General features: G+C 41.1%; 2 protein-coding genes across 2 annotated transcripts in view; one reads left to right on the top strand and one right to left on the bottom strand.

Annotated features, from left to right (window-relative positions):
• LOC124862671 (myosin-11-like) overlaps positions 1-9,502 on the bottom strand; it is a 30,207-nt gene extending 20,705 nt beyond the window's left edge. Inside the window, exons 1-6 of the mRNA XM_047356725.1 lie at positions 9,196-9,502; positions 5,978-6,305; positions 4,795-4,965; positions 2,696-2,852; positions 956-983; positions 561-660 (exon numbers count right to left, since the gene is read on the bottom strand). Of these exons, the coding sequence (XP_047212681.1) occupies positions 561-660; positions 956-983; positions 2,696-2,852; positions 4,795-4,965; positions 5,978-6,142 (621 nt within the window). The 5' untranslated portion in view covers positions 6,143-6,305; positions 9,196-9,502. The remainder of the gene's footprint in view (positions 1-560; positions 661-955; positions 984-2,695; positions 2,853-4,794; positions 4,966-5,977; positions 6,306-9,195) is intronic.
• Positions 9,503-15,289: 5,787 nt separating this feature from the next.
• On the top strand, positions 15,290-15,891 carry LOC124863450 (cilia- and flagella-associated protein HOATZ-like). Its single transcript, XM_047357822.1, has one exon. It carries the CDS (start codon positions 15,381-15,383, stop codon positions 15,825-15,827), a length of 447 nt encoding a protein of 148 aa, XP_047213778.1. The 5' UTR covers positions 15,290-15,380; the 3' UTR covers positions 15,828-15,891.
• Positions 15,892-16,583: the final 692 nt, after the last annotated feature.

The raw sequence follows: 16,583 nt of genomic DNA, 5'->3' as shown, positions 1-16,583 counted from the left end.
AGGTGATTTTAGCTTTATGACATGGAGCATCGTCATGATCCTCCACCTTGTCTACAAATGCTGTTTGGCTTGTATCCTGTCCTGAGCTATCTCCTCTCCTCAATTTTTTCTCCTTTCTGCTGAGGTTGTCCTACTCAAACATACCAATTCGAACAATTTCCACTCTATGACAGAGTGGAAATTTTATGCAGAAAAGATAAATAACCTAACATGTTTGTTTTTGGACCGCGGTAGTAATCCGGGCCACCCATGCATATTCATGGAGAACAGGAAGGCCGCAGACGCAATTTAAACCCTGGACCTCCTTGATGCAAGTCATCAGGGTGAACAGCTGCACAGAATAGGACAAAATGACAGCTGGAAAGTCTTGAAGTATTGGGAGAAACATTACAGAGTGGGAAAAGCTTCCCTGAAACAATATTCTGAAGAGTGCAGCAGCCGAAAATGCAGACATTTCTCAGATTTAAACTGTCCGAGAGTAACATAAAACTCAAAGAATATGCAAGAATCAAAAATGTATTTTTCTTTTCTTCAAGCTTTTTCATGAAATTCCTACTCACAGGGTTGACGTCCTTCTTGCCTTTATGTGACGAGGCGACGACGGCGAGGTACTGAATCACCTTCTTGGTGTTTTCCGTCTTCCCGGCTCCAGACTCACCACTAATTGGAAAAATGGGATGGAAAAACTGTCTTTCACTCTGTAATAGGCAACAAACATCTGAATATCTGTTCATCTTTATTTTTCATACTAATAATATTTATTTTCTAAGTGTAGTTTCTCAGACGTAAATAATATTTTTCTTTTTTCTTAATATATAATAAACATTTGTAGGTTTTATGACTGACAGGACTAAAAACATTTTAATCTTAAGGGTTAACTCTTCCTTATATCATGCGATTGTGCACTGCCTACTTAAAGTGATGATTTGTACTCAAATGGCGTGTTTTGACTCACGTGCAGAGAATAGACTGATCCTCACGATCTGTGAAGAGCGAGAGAGAAGATACTGTGAGGTTGACCTGAACTCTGAGGCGAACCTTTTTTTTATCTAATGTGAAAGTAAACAGCTCTAAGATATGTCTCCATCAGTCTAAATATAGTAGGTGGATGCAGGGCTCTGTCACTGTGATCTGGGCTGACTGCTCCATGTATGGCTGTTCTGGGGCCGAATGGAAAGTTCGGAGGTAGTTTGAGGTCGGCACGCTCCGAGGCTTCAGTCAGGTCTGTTCACGGCCAACACTCCTCACTCATCTGGAAGCTGAGTACATCCATCTACTCGTGCAGTTTTAGGAAGTTTCTATATTTCCACACTGCTGAGAAGGTTAGAGCTATTGTTGGAAGATGGGATTGTTCTGTCAGGAATAATAGGTAGTTTCCACAGGATTAACAGACCAGTCTAAACTATATCTTCCATGTTGGGTTTCATAAACTATTTCAAACACCTGCAGATGATGGCTTAAACAGTCAAAGGTCTATGGAAGCCCTGAAAGGCAAATGTACAGATTTTTAGTTTCTTAAGGCTTCGACTACACTACATTTTTACTTTTCACCTCAAACTCAGTAACATCAGATGAAAATGTGACCGTGGCTGGTGGTTTTCCAAAAAACACTTGTGTTGCTCGTTATTTATTACAAGTTGGAAACAAATGCCTGACATGGACTTCCTCTATAAGGGGGCAGGTTCATATACAGAAATACTATCTTAAAGTAAATCAAACTTTTATTGCAGTAGCAGAATTTCACAATGCCACATTAAGGAAAAATTGTGTCTATGAAAATCACCGTTGTCACACTAATTGAGTACCCTGCTGTTAATAATAATAATATTGATTTGTATTTTTCCTTTTTTGCTAACAGGTCAGCACTTAGTCTTCTAACATTTCGCTACGTTGCAGATAACCCACAGTATCAGAGATCCTCCACCATACTTCACTGTGGGCATGAGGTGCTTTTCCACATGTTCATCCTTTGTTTCACAGCAAAACCACCTAGAGTGTTTGTTGCTTAAAAAGCTCAGTCTTAGCCTCATCTGACCAAAACACACAGTTCCAGCTGAAATCCCAGTGGGTTTAAGTAAACTCCACGTCTCTGTTCGTAATGGTGGGACACAAAAGGATTTTTCCTACCAAACAACCATGCCACTCAGCAAGGAAGAAGCCACTACTCCAGAAACATAAACAACATGTTTTCGTTCTGATGAAACTAAAACTGAAGAGTTTGGCCATAATGATTAATTTTATATTTAGAGGAATAAGCTTGCAAGCCTAAGAGCAACATTCCAACTGCAAAGCATGGGGGTGGCAGGATTATGCTGCGGGGGTATTTTGCTGCAGGAGGGACTGGTGCACTTCGCAAAATAGACGGCATCATGAGGAAAGGACATTTTGTGGGAATATTGAAGCAACATCTTAAGACCTCAGCTAGGAAATTTCAAATGGACAATGAGCCTTGGTGTGCTGCCAATATAATTACAAAGTGGTTTAAGGACAACACGATCCACAAACTTGGCTTGGTTACACCTGCTCTATCAGGAGGAATGGGCCAAAATTCCAGCAAACTTTGGCAGGAAGCTTATATGCAGAAAAATATTATAGAACAGAACCGTTTCAATAAACTGGGACAAATGAGATTTGTATTTTTTGACATAAATGGGGAGTTTTTCTGGAATCTGAATGATAGTCAAACAAGGGTTACCCTGCAACATGTTCCTGTAGGCGTTGTCCGTGATAGAGTAGATGTGTGGTGGCACTTCGTGGCGTTTCTTGCCCTTGTACATCTCAATGATCTTTTCCGAGTATATTGGCAGCATCTTGTAGGGATTCACCACCACGCAGAACAGACCCGAGTACGTCTGGGGAGGAAAGAAGCCCAAGTTATGTTCCAACAAGTCTAAAGTTTTACCTGGATTACTGTTAAACATATCCTTCTGTTTTACTATAAATGGCCTGAAACTTGTTCTCTGTACTAATGCTGTTAATGAAACTCCATGAATGTCCAGCATTAACCTGATCTGCACATGTGTGGAAACTTTTCCATAAGAATGAATAGGCACAGCATTACCACTCTCCCTTCTGCTCCCCTTGTTAATGCTCTTACAAGGACTCCCAGAGATGTCTGACTGTAATTTATACATTCAGCAACTTATTAAACTTTTTAAAACTGAAAAGGATAAACAAAGCATAAGCTGTTGAATCTGCCAGAACATCCTCAGTCCAGGAAGAGAGCACAGCTGCTTATCTCCATCCTTAAATGGAGACTTTCAGACCTAAATGTGGACTAAAATTGAACTTCACAGGTTTTCTATGGATCTTTCTTTTCTGCAGTCACCTGGTGACTCTAACCTTTTATAGATTTAATAAAGTTCTTAGACTTTTCAGCTCTGAAAGTGAAATGTTCACCAGACTCTGTGGTAAACTGTAAATGTTGGCATGCTAAATTATTTTAGCTAAAGTTAGCTTTAGCATACAAGAAGAAAAACACTGACCCGGGATTTTCCTAAAGCATTAACTTTGTTTTAAATGCCCACTCGTTCACCTTTCAACTGTTCATTTCTATTCACTGTACAGTACACCACAACTGCATCATATTATAAATACATGTAAAAAAGATTATTCAAGTCAGTTTTAGAATACTAAAAAAAGATAACGACAAGTAAGCGTTGATGTTATGTTAGCATCACATTAACATGCTAACATCACTTGTAGCATGCTAACAATGCTGTAATCTCTGATGCAAGCTGAAAAACAATTAGCTGGGATGCTAGCTGATATCGGATTTAAGATTCTGCACCAACCCAAACATCAAAATCCAATATGGCTGCCACTCATAAGCAGAGGTGGGTTGCACTCAAGTGAAAGTATAACTACTTCAATATATTGTTACTCGTGTAGAACGTGTTTGTTCCTCATCCAGTGAAGTAACTAGAGGTGGTGGAGTAGCCAGAAATTGCACACAGAGTAACATTACTTCATAATAATATTACTGAAGTAGAAGTACAACATTTGAAGCAGTAAAACGACTACATGAAATTGTTTTTCAAAAACCTGCTTAAGTAAATGTAACTGAGTAAATTAAGTAGTTACTACCCACTTCTGGTCATAAACCGTTTATTTGCTCTCCTGCTGGTTTGTATCTCATTAGATATGATTGGGTTGAATTGACTTTGTAAAAGGCCTTGAGACGACCTGTTGTGAATTGGCGCTATATAAATAAACTGAACTGAATCACATCAGTTGCAGACGTCTATTTGAGAGCATGCTGCTTTAATGTTTGAATCCAAACACTGCAGAAAAATACCTTGTAATCAGCTTGTAATACTAGTAGTAGGCAGCCTAGAAACTGAGGACAACATTTAGCAATTTAGCTGATTTCCAACATGTAACTGGAACAACCGTTAAGTTGGGTGTACGTTAAGTGATTTCAACATATGACATTTGACCTCTGAGGAAAAGGAAATGCAGCCTAACATTAGCATGCAAAGTGAAAATTAGCCATAGAAGGTTAATTGCAGAATTGTTTAGTCAAATCAGCGTTAGCATGATGCATTAGTTGAGGCCACAGTGCAGCTATTTAAAAGAAGTAACATACAACAAGCTTCACACTTTCACTGCATCACCTGAAGAAGTTCCAGTGGACAATATAGTGGATAAAAACTTATATTTTAATTTTAAATGCCACAACAAAACTGCTGACTTACTGACTAGTAGAGTGCATCTTGAGCATGTTTTAATTGTCTCTTATCCTTTTACTCAAGTTTTGAAGAACATGATAAAGAATTTGGAGGTGTTTCTCACATAGATCAGGCTGGAGAAGTATCTCTCTCGCAGGTTATGCAGGACGGATGCTTCATTGAGAAAAGTGAGAGCAGCCATATCCTCTACTTTACTGAACTTGGGTGGGTTCATCTTCTGGATGTCATCTTTGTTCACCGTTGCCTTCTGTCCGTTGGAGAGCTCCACCAGGACCTGAAGTACACGGTCAAGAGAAGAAAATCCAAACCCAGGGAAAGAGACCCTGTTTACATCTCTTGGCATGTTGAGGGTCTCAGTTTAAAGAGAAACAGCATTAAACTCAGATATGGTGAAAATATGTCCTGATAACAGGTGCCATGTTTTAAGAAGGTATCAGTTTGCATCAGTAGGTGGCAGAGTTTCATCATGAACCTCTTAAGTTTACAATATTTTTAGTTTAATATTGAAATGTAAATATACCAGAAACATAATTTAAAACCATTTGTGAACTCTCATTAATAACATTTAATTATTACCCTATGAGTCAATGTCCTAAGCAGAACATAGCCAGGAAGTATCTATTATTGTAAAAAAATGTTTTTCACCTGTTTTGATTCAAATTTGGTTGTTTTAGACTAAAATTATAAAATCAGATCACTCTACTGCAGGTGCAACACCGACAGGAGCAAATAAAGCAGTGTACCATGATTTATCTGTGGTGCTGTGACTGTTTTTTGTATGTAAATCTATAGCACTGGAAGTCGAAAATGTAACAGCAATGAATCGAGAACAGAAGACAAGCAATCAATAAGTCAGGTGGAGTTTGATAAGGAGGGGCGAGGTGTAAACTCTCTCCTTCTACAATGGATTGACCAACAGAGCGGGTGTACATCTGAAAACATGGTTGGTTTTATTTGATAAACCACCAATACTAGAGCCAAAAAGACTGTTCCAAACAAAATATATCTCTAAGCTTATCATCATTCTGAGAGAAGTGCTGGACAGACTGTGAGAAAGGGAAAGCAGCTGAGATTCACTGGTTTTACTTGTGCATGCTTCAGTGTGCCATCTGCATCGAAATGGTCATTTTCACCATGCTTCTTTAAAACCTGGTCAAGAGTAAGGACGTGAATAAAATAAAGTAATAGGGGCCAAGGAATGATCCCTGAGGAATGCCACAACTCAGTTTAGCTAATGAGGGGGTAAAATTAGATAAATTGGATCAACATAGTACCATTATCTGTACCTGTTCTCCCTTCTCCTCCTTGATACTAGCGGGTTCGAATCCTTCCCTCTCTGATGGGACCCACACCATCTTCTTGGCCGCCCAGTCAGCCTGGGCCACCCCACTGTTATGGAAGTCGTTTTCCAGGAAGAGGTACTTGCTGTCATCGACGGAGAGGTCGGCCATGTTGGAAGGGTCAGGGGGGGCGGTGTGCAGGATGGAAGCGTCAGCAGCAGCAATGGAGATGTTTGCAGGAGACCCAGAGGTGGTAGGGCTGATGCTGGGGTTGGTGTCACTTTCTAGAGCAGTGGTTGGGGTTGATGTGACCTCTAACTGTTTAATCTCTGGCCTGCCGATGTCACATGAGTAAAACATCAACACATTTGGTTAATTAGGGCACTTTACGACAGCAAATACAACATATAACCAACTGAAAATTAGAATTTTAATTTCTTGCAACAATTACAGCAGAATTATGATATTGTGAGTGCCGCTGAAACTGTTTTTGATTTTAGACCATGTTTAAGACCCTTTTCTTGTCTGTTTATGGTGCAGTTGGATTTTGATCCTAAATCTGGAAATCCTTCCTCCCATGCCACCATGGTTCCTGTTATAAATCCACCGAGAATAGCCCTCAATCTAAACCCAAGAGGACCACTATTGCAGTGGTAGTCCAAGATGGACAACCTGAGGTAAGACCAAAGAAATGACTCGGTCAAAGCACATATAATGCTCTGTTTCACTAAAGGCATCCCCGCCATAGGTCACAGTATAAAAGATCTGCAAAAATATGAATTTAGGAAAAATGCAACAATCGTAACTAGATTTATAAAGATTTATATCAAATAAAAAAAACTATGCTGTATAAGTAAACAGGCATAGGAGGGAATGGAAGCCTGGGACAGTCGGTTTTCCATTTAAGGGCTCTGTTTCATCTGCATGAAGGTAGCTGGTCATAGCTGTAGTATACCATCCCATTTATTAAATTAGAATATGCACGTAGATGAGGCTTGTTTGTATGATTAAAAGTTCCTTTTAAACATAACAATAGTACAAAAATAACCATAATACCTTTAAGCAGGCTTTAAACATCCTTTTCATTAAGCCCACATTTCTGTATTAAATTGGTCTGATGTATTATTGTAATCTTAAATGTTGTGTTTATATTAGCTGTAAGTGGGAAAAGATTATGATTATTAGAAATTATGCTTGAAAACATTAATCTATGTGTAATTAATCTATATAATGTGTTTCACTTAGTGAACTGAAATAAATTAACTTTTTTATAATCTAATTTGTTGAAAATGACTGTTTATGAAGATGTTTTTGGACTAGCCTGACCGCAGTACATTCAAGAATGTTCTTTAGAGTAAAATATGGCTTTTTATCAAGCAACTTTATAGACATTTATACCATAATCTAAATTTACTGAACCCGAGGCACCATCAGAAAACAGAACCTGAACTCCAACTGTTTGTCTTCTCCTTCAAAAAGATTGTGGGTAAAATTAGTTTGTCTTCGAAAGCATTTCCTAGCAAGGATATACGGATATCCATACAGATGCTGGTCATTCCCAACCTTTTAGGTTCTCAAATGCTGCTGTTCACCACAGAAAGCCTCATACTGACTATCCATGTATTCGTAGCTGCGAGGAGGATGATTCTGACTCCGTTTGACAGCGGATGATTTAAAGCATGGTCCAGTTAAAGTCCAGTCCTCGAGTCCTTGCAACGTTTAGATGCATCCCTCCTTCCAGCTCTGCAAATTCCTGCAGGAATGATGTCGGAGGGAATTTAGCCCTTTAAATTTGGTGTTAGAGCAGGGATGCATCCAAAAGTTGCATGATAGTAGCTCTCCAGGGCTGGACTTGAGAATCCTTGCTTTAAAGTAATTTTCTGTAATTTACTTATTGTCCACTGTAAGGAAATTTGATTATATGACCCTAAAAAACAATGTTTATCATTAGGAGGTTAATTAAACTTATTTTTGATTTGATCAGGGTCGGAGTTGATCCAAAACAGGATCAGAAATAAATAGAAATGGGATTTAATTACATGGTTTTCAGAAAGGGATATCACTTAAATTGGATTTTTAAATTAGATTTGAGCATTTTATGACCATTTAGCTCTATAAATTCTAAAAATACTGAAATATACTGATATACCATGGTTTAAGATTATTTGCTTACAGGTACAAAACAGGTGAAACAGAAGTTTCAAGAAGAAATGTCATCGAATATCCAGCTAACTAAATCTCAGTGACCACTCAACGTTTTAAATATAGTTTAGCTTTCAATGTGCTTAATAGAGTTATGCAAATAATACTAAAAACTCATCTCTGAAAAACCTTCTGAACCTACTGTCTTTTTACTTCCTGCTTCTTCACACCGATTACATGCAGACAAACGTGCTTAGATAAAACAGGCATCAGCTCATCCTTTCTCCACCTCCTTCCTCCATCTATGACTCAAACCCGCTGCCTTTGCATCTGCACATCAGACAGATCCACCTGCATTTAGTTTTAGTGATCTGTCCCACTAATTACTGCTGATAACAACCTTGGCACATTTCCCTCGCTTTGCATTGAGCTACTTACTCACTTATCCTGGTCTGTGGATCTTCCTGCAGGTCACAAAGCTTCTCTGACCTCCCATTGAACAGCAGGTAATAAAACATGTAAAGCAGCACACAGATAACCCCCATAGTCAAACAGCAGAGCTGCCATCCTGGAATGCCCATGTTTGGCTAACCCTTTGCTCCTGGTAGCCTGGTAGCCCACACTGGGATGCTGAGAAGAACTTCGCTGGCATTTCACCTTATAAGGTGCAGCCGCTCCTGAGTTCAATCAAGCTTAGCATTTACACCAAAATGGTGCCATGTCAGAGGATGTACCCATGTGTGGCAGCAGCACCACAGCATGCAAGAACAAATCAATATGCAGGATCTTAATGCAGACTTTGCTTTTATAAAAACTGTAAACAAGAAAAACTTGCTGCTCTTAAAATAGTTTTAAACAGATTTTAACATAAAATATTCATCCTGTTGACGTGTAATAAAGAACTATTACTGCACTTCTTTGGCTTGGACGGTCATTTAGCACACCTAACTTTACTATTTGCATAATTGAGCAGGTTATTTAAGCTGAATCATCTGTATGGAAGCTGTATTAATCATATATATTGAAGCAGAGAGTTAATTTCATACTAATAGTAAGAGGGAAAACCTGGGGTCCGTACTTACTGCTCTGTGTCCTCAGTGCAGGATGCTGGCTGAACTCCAGGGAAGTGAGAGTATCAGGTCAGGTGAAAGAAGTGATGCTGATGATGTCGCCCTTCCTCCTCCTCTCTATTTAAAACAGCCCGTGACACCTGGGGTGGAGCGGCACACCGCCACCCGCCTTCTTTCCACATTTGGGGGATCTCCATCTAGTCAGACAAAAGGAGCTTTTATCTGCCCACATTCAGCTTCTCCTGCCTATCCCTCATTACCACCGGTGTATGGTCAGTAATGCATCAACAGTAGTACCTGTGGAGCAACATAAAAAGCCATTTTTAAAGCAAACACACGTTTTTATTACACATTTAATTTCTGCCACTTAATGCTTTTATTCCCAAACATTTCAGAGTAAAATTTGTTTCCACTCTTGGTCCTTTTTCTTCCTGTTTTCTGTAATTCTCTCTAAAATGTTGAACATCACCTTCTGCACCAATACCTGTCAGACGACCAGTTCTTCCAGTGGCTATCTTGGACAGAGGTGGATTCTTTATCTGCTCTTCTTGTCCACATAACCTCAGCCCTGTGCATGTAAATGCACTCACACCCACCCATCTGCTGCCGATGTTGAGCAAGCTCTGTGCTGGTGGTATCTGCAATACCCTCAACAGGATAACACAGTCCGAAGGCTTTCTGGACCTTCATAGGCATCATGCAGTCTTCTTCTCAGCAGCTAAACTTTTAACCTTGAAATCCTCAATAAGCCATATTAGCTGCCGTATTCTCAGCAGCTGGTTTCTGCATGTGAGGCAGATTTGATGCAAAGTGAGTGATGATGGCTGCACGCTTCTCTTTGGATGGTGACTTCAGCACATCTACATCTCTTTCACACTAATCAGTCTGCTGATTAGATTTCAGCTAGACTCTTTGACAGCTTCACCTGTGCTGATGATACAACTATACTGACATGAAGTTAGCTGATCCGTTTGGGATTAATACAATCTAAATGTTTTGATTTAATGAAACAGTTTGTAATGAATTAATCTGCATCTGATTATTCTGCACAACAAGCTCAGGGTCTTGTTCACGAGTGAGGGAATAATGGAGCGGGAGATCGACAGACGGATCGTGTGGCTGCCGCAGTAATGGGGGCGATGTGCTGGTCCGTTGTGGTGAAGAGAGAGCTGAGCTGAAAAGCGAAGGTCTCGATTTACCGGTCGGTCTACGTTCCTACCCTCACCCATGGCCAGTAACTTTGGGTCATGACCGAAAGAACGAGTTCCTGGGTACAAGCGGCTGAAATGAGCTTCCACCATAGGGTGGCCGGGCACTCCCTTAGAGATAGGGTGAGGAGCTCGGCCATCCGGGAGGGGCTCAGAGTAGAGCCGCTGCTCCTCCACATCGAGAGGAGCCAGATGAGGTGGCATCTATACCGGATGCCACCTCAACTATTCTGGAATTGCGCCGCTCAAGGTGGCAGCAGGTTGGAGTAGCTCTGTTACTTTTGATTCTGATTTATTCTTTTTTGGGAACTATTCCTCTTGTGGTGGATACAGATGATTTTTACTGCCACATTCTTAAAATCTTAAGAATTTTAAAGTGAATTCAAAGAGAGCTGAGCCGAAAAGCGAAGATCTCGATTTACCAGTCGGTCTACATTCCTACCCTCACCTATGGCCAGTAACTTTGGGTCATGACCGAAAGAACGAGTTCCCGGGTACAAGCGGCTGAAATGAGCTTCCTCCGTAGGATACAGATGATTTTTTTTGGACGACTGTCCTCTCGGGTGTCGGATGCTGTGCAGCTTGGAGGATTTTTCTTAATACTTTCTATTTTTGGACATTTGTTATGATGCATTGCCATGGCAACAGGGTTGTTTCTTACAACCCGGAGCAGCTGATTAATATCTCAAAAGCTCAAATAATACTTCAACTACAACCCCAAATCCCTGATGAGTTGAAAAGGAGATGCCGTTGATGCAGAGCAGGAGCTAAGAGAAGAGAGAGAAGGAGGAAGTTCAAACCATCTCTTCCGTCGATTATGATGGGCAATGTGAGATCGTTGGGAAACAAGTTGGATGAACTCCAAGCCCTACAAAGGACCCAGCCAGAGTACCGGGCATGCAGTATTATGTGTTTTACTGAGACATGGCTGCAGGATCATATCCCCAACTCCAGTGTCTCTGTGCCGGAGCAGACAGAGATTTAAAGAGGAGCGGCAAATGTAAAGGAGGTGGACTGGCAGTACTTGTGAACAACAGATGGTGTAATCCAGGACATGTTACTGTGAAGTGTCATCTCTGCAGTCCAGATATTGAACTGTTAGCAGTAAGTTTTTGTCCATATTATTTACCCAGAGAGTTAACCAGTGTTACTTTGGCAACAGTTTATGTTCCACCTTCCGTTGTTGCCGACACTGCATGTGATGCCATCAGCTCAGTTGTTGCTAAGCTACAGACACAAAACCCCAATGCTTTTGTGGCAATTTCTGGTGATTTTAACCATGCTTCACTCTCTGCTACACTTCCAACGTTTCAACAGTTTGTCAGCTGCTTTACCAGAGAAAACAAAACGTTGGATTTGTTTTATGCAAATGTCAAGGACTCATACATCTCTACAGCAAGACCTCCTCTAGGCAAATCAGATCACAATCTTGTTTTTCTCTGCTCGAAATATAAGCCCCTTGTTCAGAGGCAATCTGTAATAAAGAGGACTGTGAGAAAATGGTCACAGGAAGCTGAAGAAGTTCTGCAAGGTTGCTTTGAGGCAACAGACTGGGATGCACTGTGCCACCCACATGGAGAGGACATCAATGCCATGACTGAGTGTGTAACTGACTATATAAACTTCTTTATGGATAACATCATCCCCACCAGAACTGTGAGAGGATTCCCCAATAACAAACCTTGGATCACCAGTGACCTGAAGGACCTGCTTAACAAGAAAAAAGAGCCTTCAGAGAGGGAGACAGATAATTATTGAGGAGTTTACAGAAGCAACTTAAAGTCAAGATAAGAGACAGCAAGGAGGTGTACAAGAAGAAGCTGGAGAGCAAGCTCCAGCAAAACAATATCAGAGATGTGTGGACAGGGATGAAGAAGATTACAGGCTTCAAGCAGAAGGATGATCAGACCGATGAAGGTCTGGACAGAGCCAATGAACTGAACACATTCTTCAATAGGTTCAGTTCAGAAACAAGCTCAGCATCCTCCTCTCCTGCTCACAGCCAAACAGACATTCCACCTTCCTTTGACCCACAGGACCCACAGTTGTCCAATAACACCTCACATTTTTTATCTTCCACATCAGCCCTAGACCCTTCTGCTTCTACATGTTTGCCTTCAACCATATCAGAAGATGCTGATGCCTCCTTTGCTTTCCACTTCCACCCGTGTGTCTCAAGAAGTCAAGTGAAGATGCACTGGAGAGACTGAACCGGACTAAGGCTGCAGGTCCAGATCATGTCAGCCCTAGAATCCTGAAGGCCTGTGCAGAGCAGCTCTGTGGGATTCTGCAGCACCTCTTCAATCTTAGCCTGGCCCAGAAGAAGGTTCCAGTGTTGTGGAAGACCTCCTGTCTTGTTCCGGTACCAAAGAAAACTCACCCATCAGTCCTCAATGACTATAGACCTGTTGCCCTGACATCTCACATCATGAAGTTCCTAGAGAGACTCCTGTTGGCCCACCTGAGTAAGCAAACAGTAAACCATCAGGACCCCCTTCAGTTTGCTTATCACTGTGGAGTTGAAGTTGAATATGCCATCATACACCTGCTTCAACAAACCCACTGTCATCTGGACAAAGCCAGTAGCACTGTGAGGATCATGTTCTTTGATTTCTCCAGAACATTTAATACAATCCAACCTGATTTGCTTTGTCAGAAACTCCAGAAGACTCAGGTGGAGGCCTCAACAATCTCCTGGATCAAAGACTACCTGACAAACAGATCACAGTTTGTGAGACTGAAGGGTTGTGAGTCTAACCAGGTAGTCAGCAGCACAGGAGCACCACAGGGGACTGTACTCTCACTATTCCTTTTCACTCTGTACACCTCAGACTTCCAGTACAAGACAGACTCCTGTCATCTGCAGAAATACTCGGATGATTCTGCAGTCGTGGGGTGAATCAGAGATGGACAAGAAGCTGAGTACAAGAAGGTGGTGGACCACTTTGTGGCATGGTGTGGAAATAATCATCTCATCTTCAACGTGACTAAAACAAAGGAGATGATTGTAGATTTTAAGAGAAACAGGAATAAGTCAAAAACTATTTCCATCATGAGAGAAGAAGTGGAGGTGGTGGAGGAGTATAAATACCTTGGTGTTCACCTGGACAACAGACTAGAGTGGAGATGCAACTGTGAAGCCATCTACAAGAAGGGACAGAGCAGACTGTACTTCTTGAGGAAGCTTAGGTCCTTTGGTGTTTGCAGCAAGATGCTGCATATCTTCTATAAGTCTGTTGTGGAGAGTGTGATCTCTTCTGCCATCATCTGTTGGGGAAGCAGCATCAGAGCCAGGGACTTAAAAAAGCTCAACAAGCTGATAAAAAAGGCTGGCTCTGTTCTGGGGACTCCTCTGGAACCTCTGGAGATCATTGTGGAAAGACGGATTCTTCATAAAATGAAGAACATTATGGAGAACCCTGAGCATCCTCTTCATGAGACTGTCCTACAACAACAGAGTGTCTTCAGTCAGAGGCTTCTTCAGATCTGCTGTAAGACGGAGCGCTACAGGAGATCCTTCCTGCCCACAACCATCAGCATCTACAGCGGCTCTTTGAGGAAACCCTCATAATGAGCTACAACAACATTTCATTTCCCTTTGGGATTAATAAAGTATTTTTGAATTGAATTGAATTGAATTGAATGCCTCCTGCCTCCTGTTCCAGGCATGTCCCACTGGGAGGAGGCCCAGGGGACAGCCCAGGACACGCTGGAGGGACTATGTCTCTCGGCTGGCCTGGGAACGCCTTGGGCTCCCCCTGGAGGAACTGGAGGAGGTTTCTGGGGAGAGGGACGTCTGAGTACAAGTGCACAAATCTAAATCAAGAACACAATAAAATATGTTTATGCATGAGTATCTTACCTAACATTAAGCTATTTTATGTCCAATTATTTTTATTGTTCTCTAAGTTTTTATTGTAATCACTATTTAAATGTGTACATTTCTTTGAGCCTCTTGCTAAACATGCAGTTACTAAAATGTTAAACATGGAAAACACTTCGTGGAAGGTCCTCCCTGGAAGAGGAGAATGACTTTTTTAAACAAGCTGAATTTTGAACATTGAGCACAGGAAGTAGAATAAGGCTTCTCCCTAATGGAAGTAGACTGTAACTCCAGGACAAAACAATGCCCTAACAAAGGAAAGTTTTATTTTTAAACATAATCCATCATCCATCCACCTATTATCGAATCTGTGCAGAGTTGTGAGGAAACTGGTCCCTATCTCCAACGGTCTTTTGGCGAGAGGTGTACACCCTGGACAGGTCGCCGGGAAAAATAACCACAATCTTCATGTTAAGGTCTAACATTAGAAACAGTGATAGATAACTTGTTGCTTTTATAAAACCATAAACACTTGTTTACGACATTTTCAGAATGGTGAAGTTACATTGTTTTTTGGATATCTTTGGGATAATCCAGTAAGGGTGTCCAACGCCAGACATCCAGAGCAACTAGCCTGCCAGGACCTGGCCACCAAATGGAGTCTGTAAAAGGAACATCTCTAAATCAATAGTTACATTTTTATTATTACTTTATTAATACTTAGATTAAGTGATCTGAAATTAGGGTGTTAATTCAATCGATGTTGCGACGTTTCCTGTGGAAATTATATGCAATTCCTGTCGTATGAGAGATGTTTCTTTTAATAGTAAACCTGCTGTTTCTATTTTTCTCAGACAGAACCTGATTTCTTATAGATACACTGCCAGAATTTTAACTTTTAAAGTAAAAAAAACAACAACTTTTAAAGTCTTAATTATAGGATTTAAAGTCTTATGTGGTGATAATGGGCTCCAATACATCATATGTGGACATAATTAAAATATTAACAAATGGCCCAGTTAATCAAATATTGTTTTGTTCTTCAGCGACTTTTATTTTGAAAACCACTACTTTTCTCGTCACACGGCTCGTTTCCATGGTAACGTTTGTAAACAATTGTTAAGTTGTTGACTTTTTTTTGTTGAAAACTATGATGTAAAAGCAAAATGGCGCACCAGAGTGAGCAAGAAGGACAGTTTGACGAACTTTTCACCGTTTTTCACGGCTCTTCCCCAGAGGATGTGTCCCATGCCCGGCAGCTGTGGAGCTCCCTGTCCCTGCTGCCCCCGCTGGAGTCCCGATTGGTTTCAGCAGAAACCTGCCAAAGACTGCCGGTGTTCCGTCCGCAGCGCCGCGTATCCTCCGATGTTCCCAATCCCAGACCGGTGTTCGCTGACCGGCAGAGAGAGGAGGAGAGACGGCGGTACGAGGTCATGGCCGACCAGAGGAAGGAGATCCGGGCGCTGCTGGGGAGGCAGAGACAGCTGAGGATCCAGAAGGAGCTGCTGTCCGCGACCGTTAAACCGGAGAGGAGGTTCGGCAGAAACAAGCTGGAACCACCAGAAGACCCAGACACCGAACTGGAGAAGGAGCTGGTCAAACAGCTTCAGTAACCGAACTCTGGAAACCTAGAAAGATTTATAGTTTATGATAAATAAATGAACACCTTAACAGTTATGAGCTGGTTAATATTGACCTGTTAAAGCTCAAGTTGTTACTATGGTTCTCTAGAATCCCAAAGTCTTTTTGACCCTTACCAGACTGATAGTTAGCAATTACTTTGTTTCTTGTCTGTTCTGAAGTTACTTTGTGGAATGATTTTGAGATCGTATAGCCTACTTCATGTTGTCAGATAGGTTCTATTTAAGTGATCTCTTGATTCTACAGGTTAGGCCATAATTAGGCCTAGGCGTGGCAACTGTCAATGAATGAAATCATAACTTAAAAACTCCTTTTTGTGTTTATTCAGATTATCTTTACCCAGTATTAAAATTTGATGACATAATAAAGCAAAAGCAGAAATCTGTAAGAGGGTAAACACTTTTCTTCACAGTGCTGTAATTGTATTAAAGTGTTAGGATGCCAACAGCAACAGCATAACATCCAGTGAAATAAAACTGCTGTGGATATTCAAATTCTGCAGGCTTAGCAGAGGGTACCCAGCCATAATAGGACAAGATGAGGTCAGCAGAAAGATGACTTCAACTAATTTGCTTAAAGATTTTAAAGCAAACAGATGAAACAAAACCCTGCTGTCTATAAATTCTCCCAGTCACAACCTGAATATACTCTGTATTACCAAAACTGTTCACTCACCCATCTCAATGAATGAATTGAGTTGTTTCAATCACTTCCATAACCAGAAGATT

This window comes from Girardinichthys multiradiatus, chromosome X (assembly GCF_021462225.1).
Source record: "Girardinichthys multiradiatus isolate DD_20200921_A chromosome X, DD_fGirMul_XY1, whole genome shotgun sequence".
Taxonomy (NCBI): Eukaryota; Metazoa; Chordata; class Actinopteri; order Cyprinodontiformes; family Goodeidae; genus Girardinichthys; species Girardinichthys multiradiatus.
Note: the sequence above shows the minus strand (reverse complement) of the source record. Positions and strands in the feature narration are given on the sequence as shown.

Excerpts from the sequence above, each read along its gene's own strand:
- LOC124863450 (XM_047357822.1), top strand. The coding sequence starts at position 15,381 with ATGGCGCACCAGAGTGAGCAAGAAGGACAGTTTGACGAACTTTTCACC.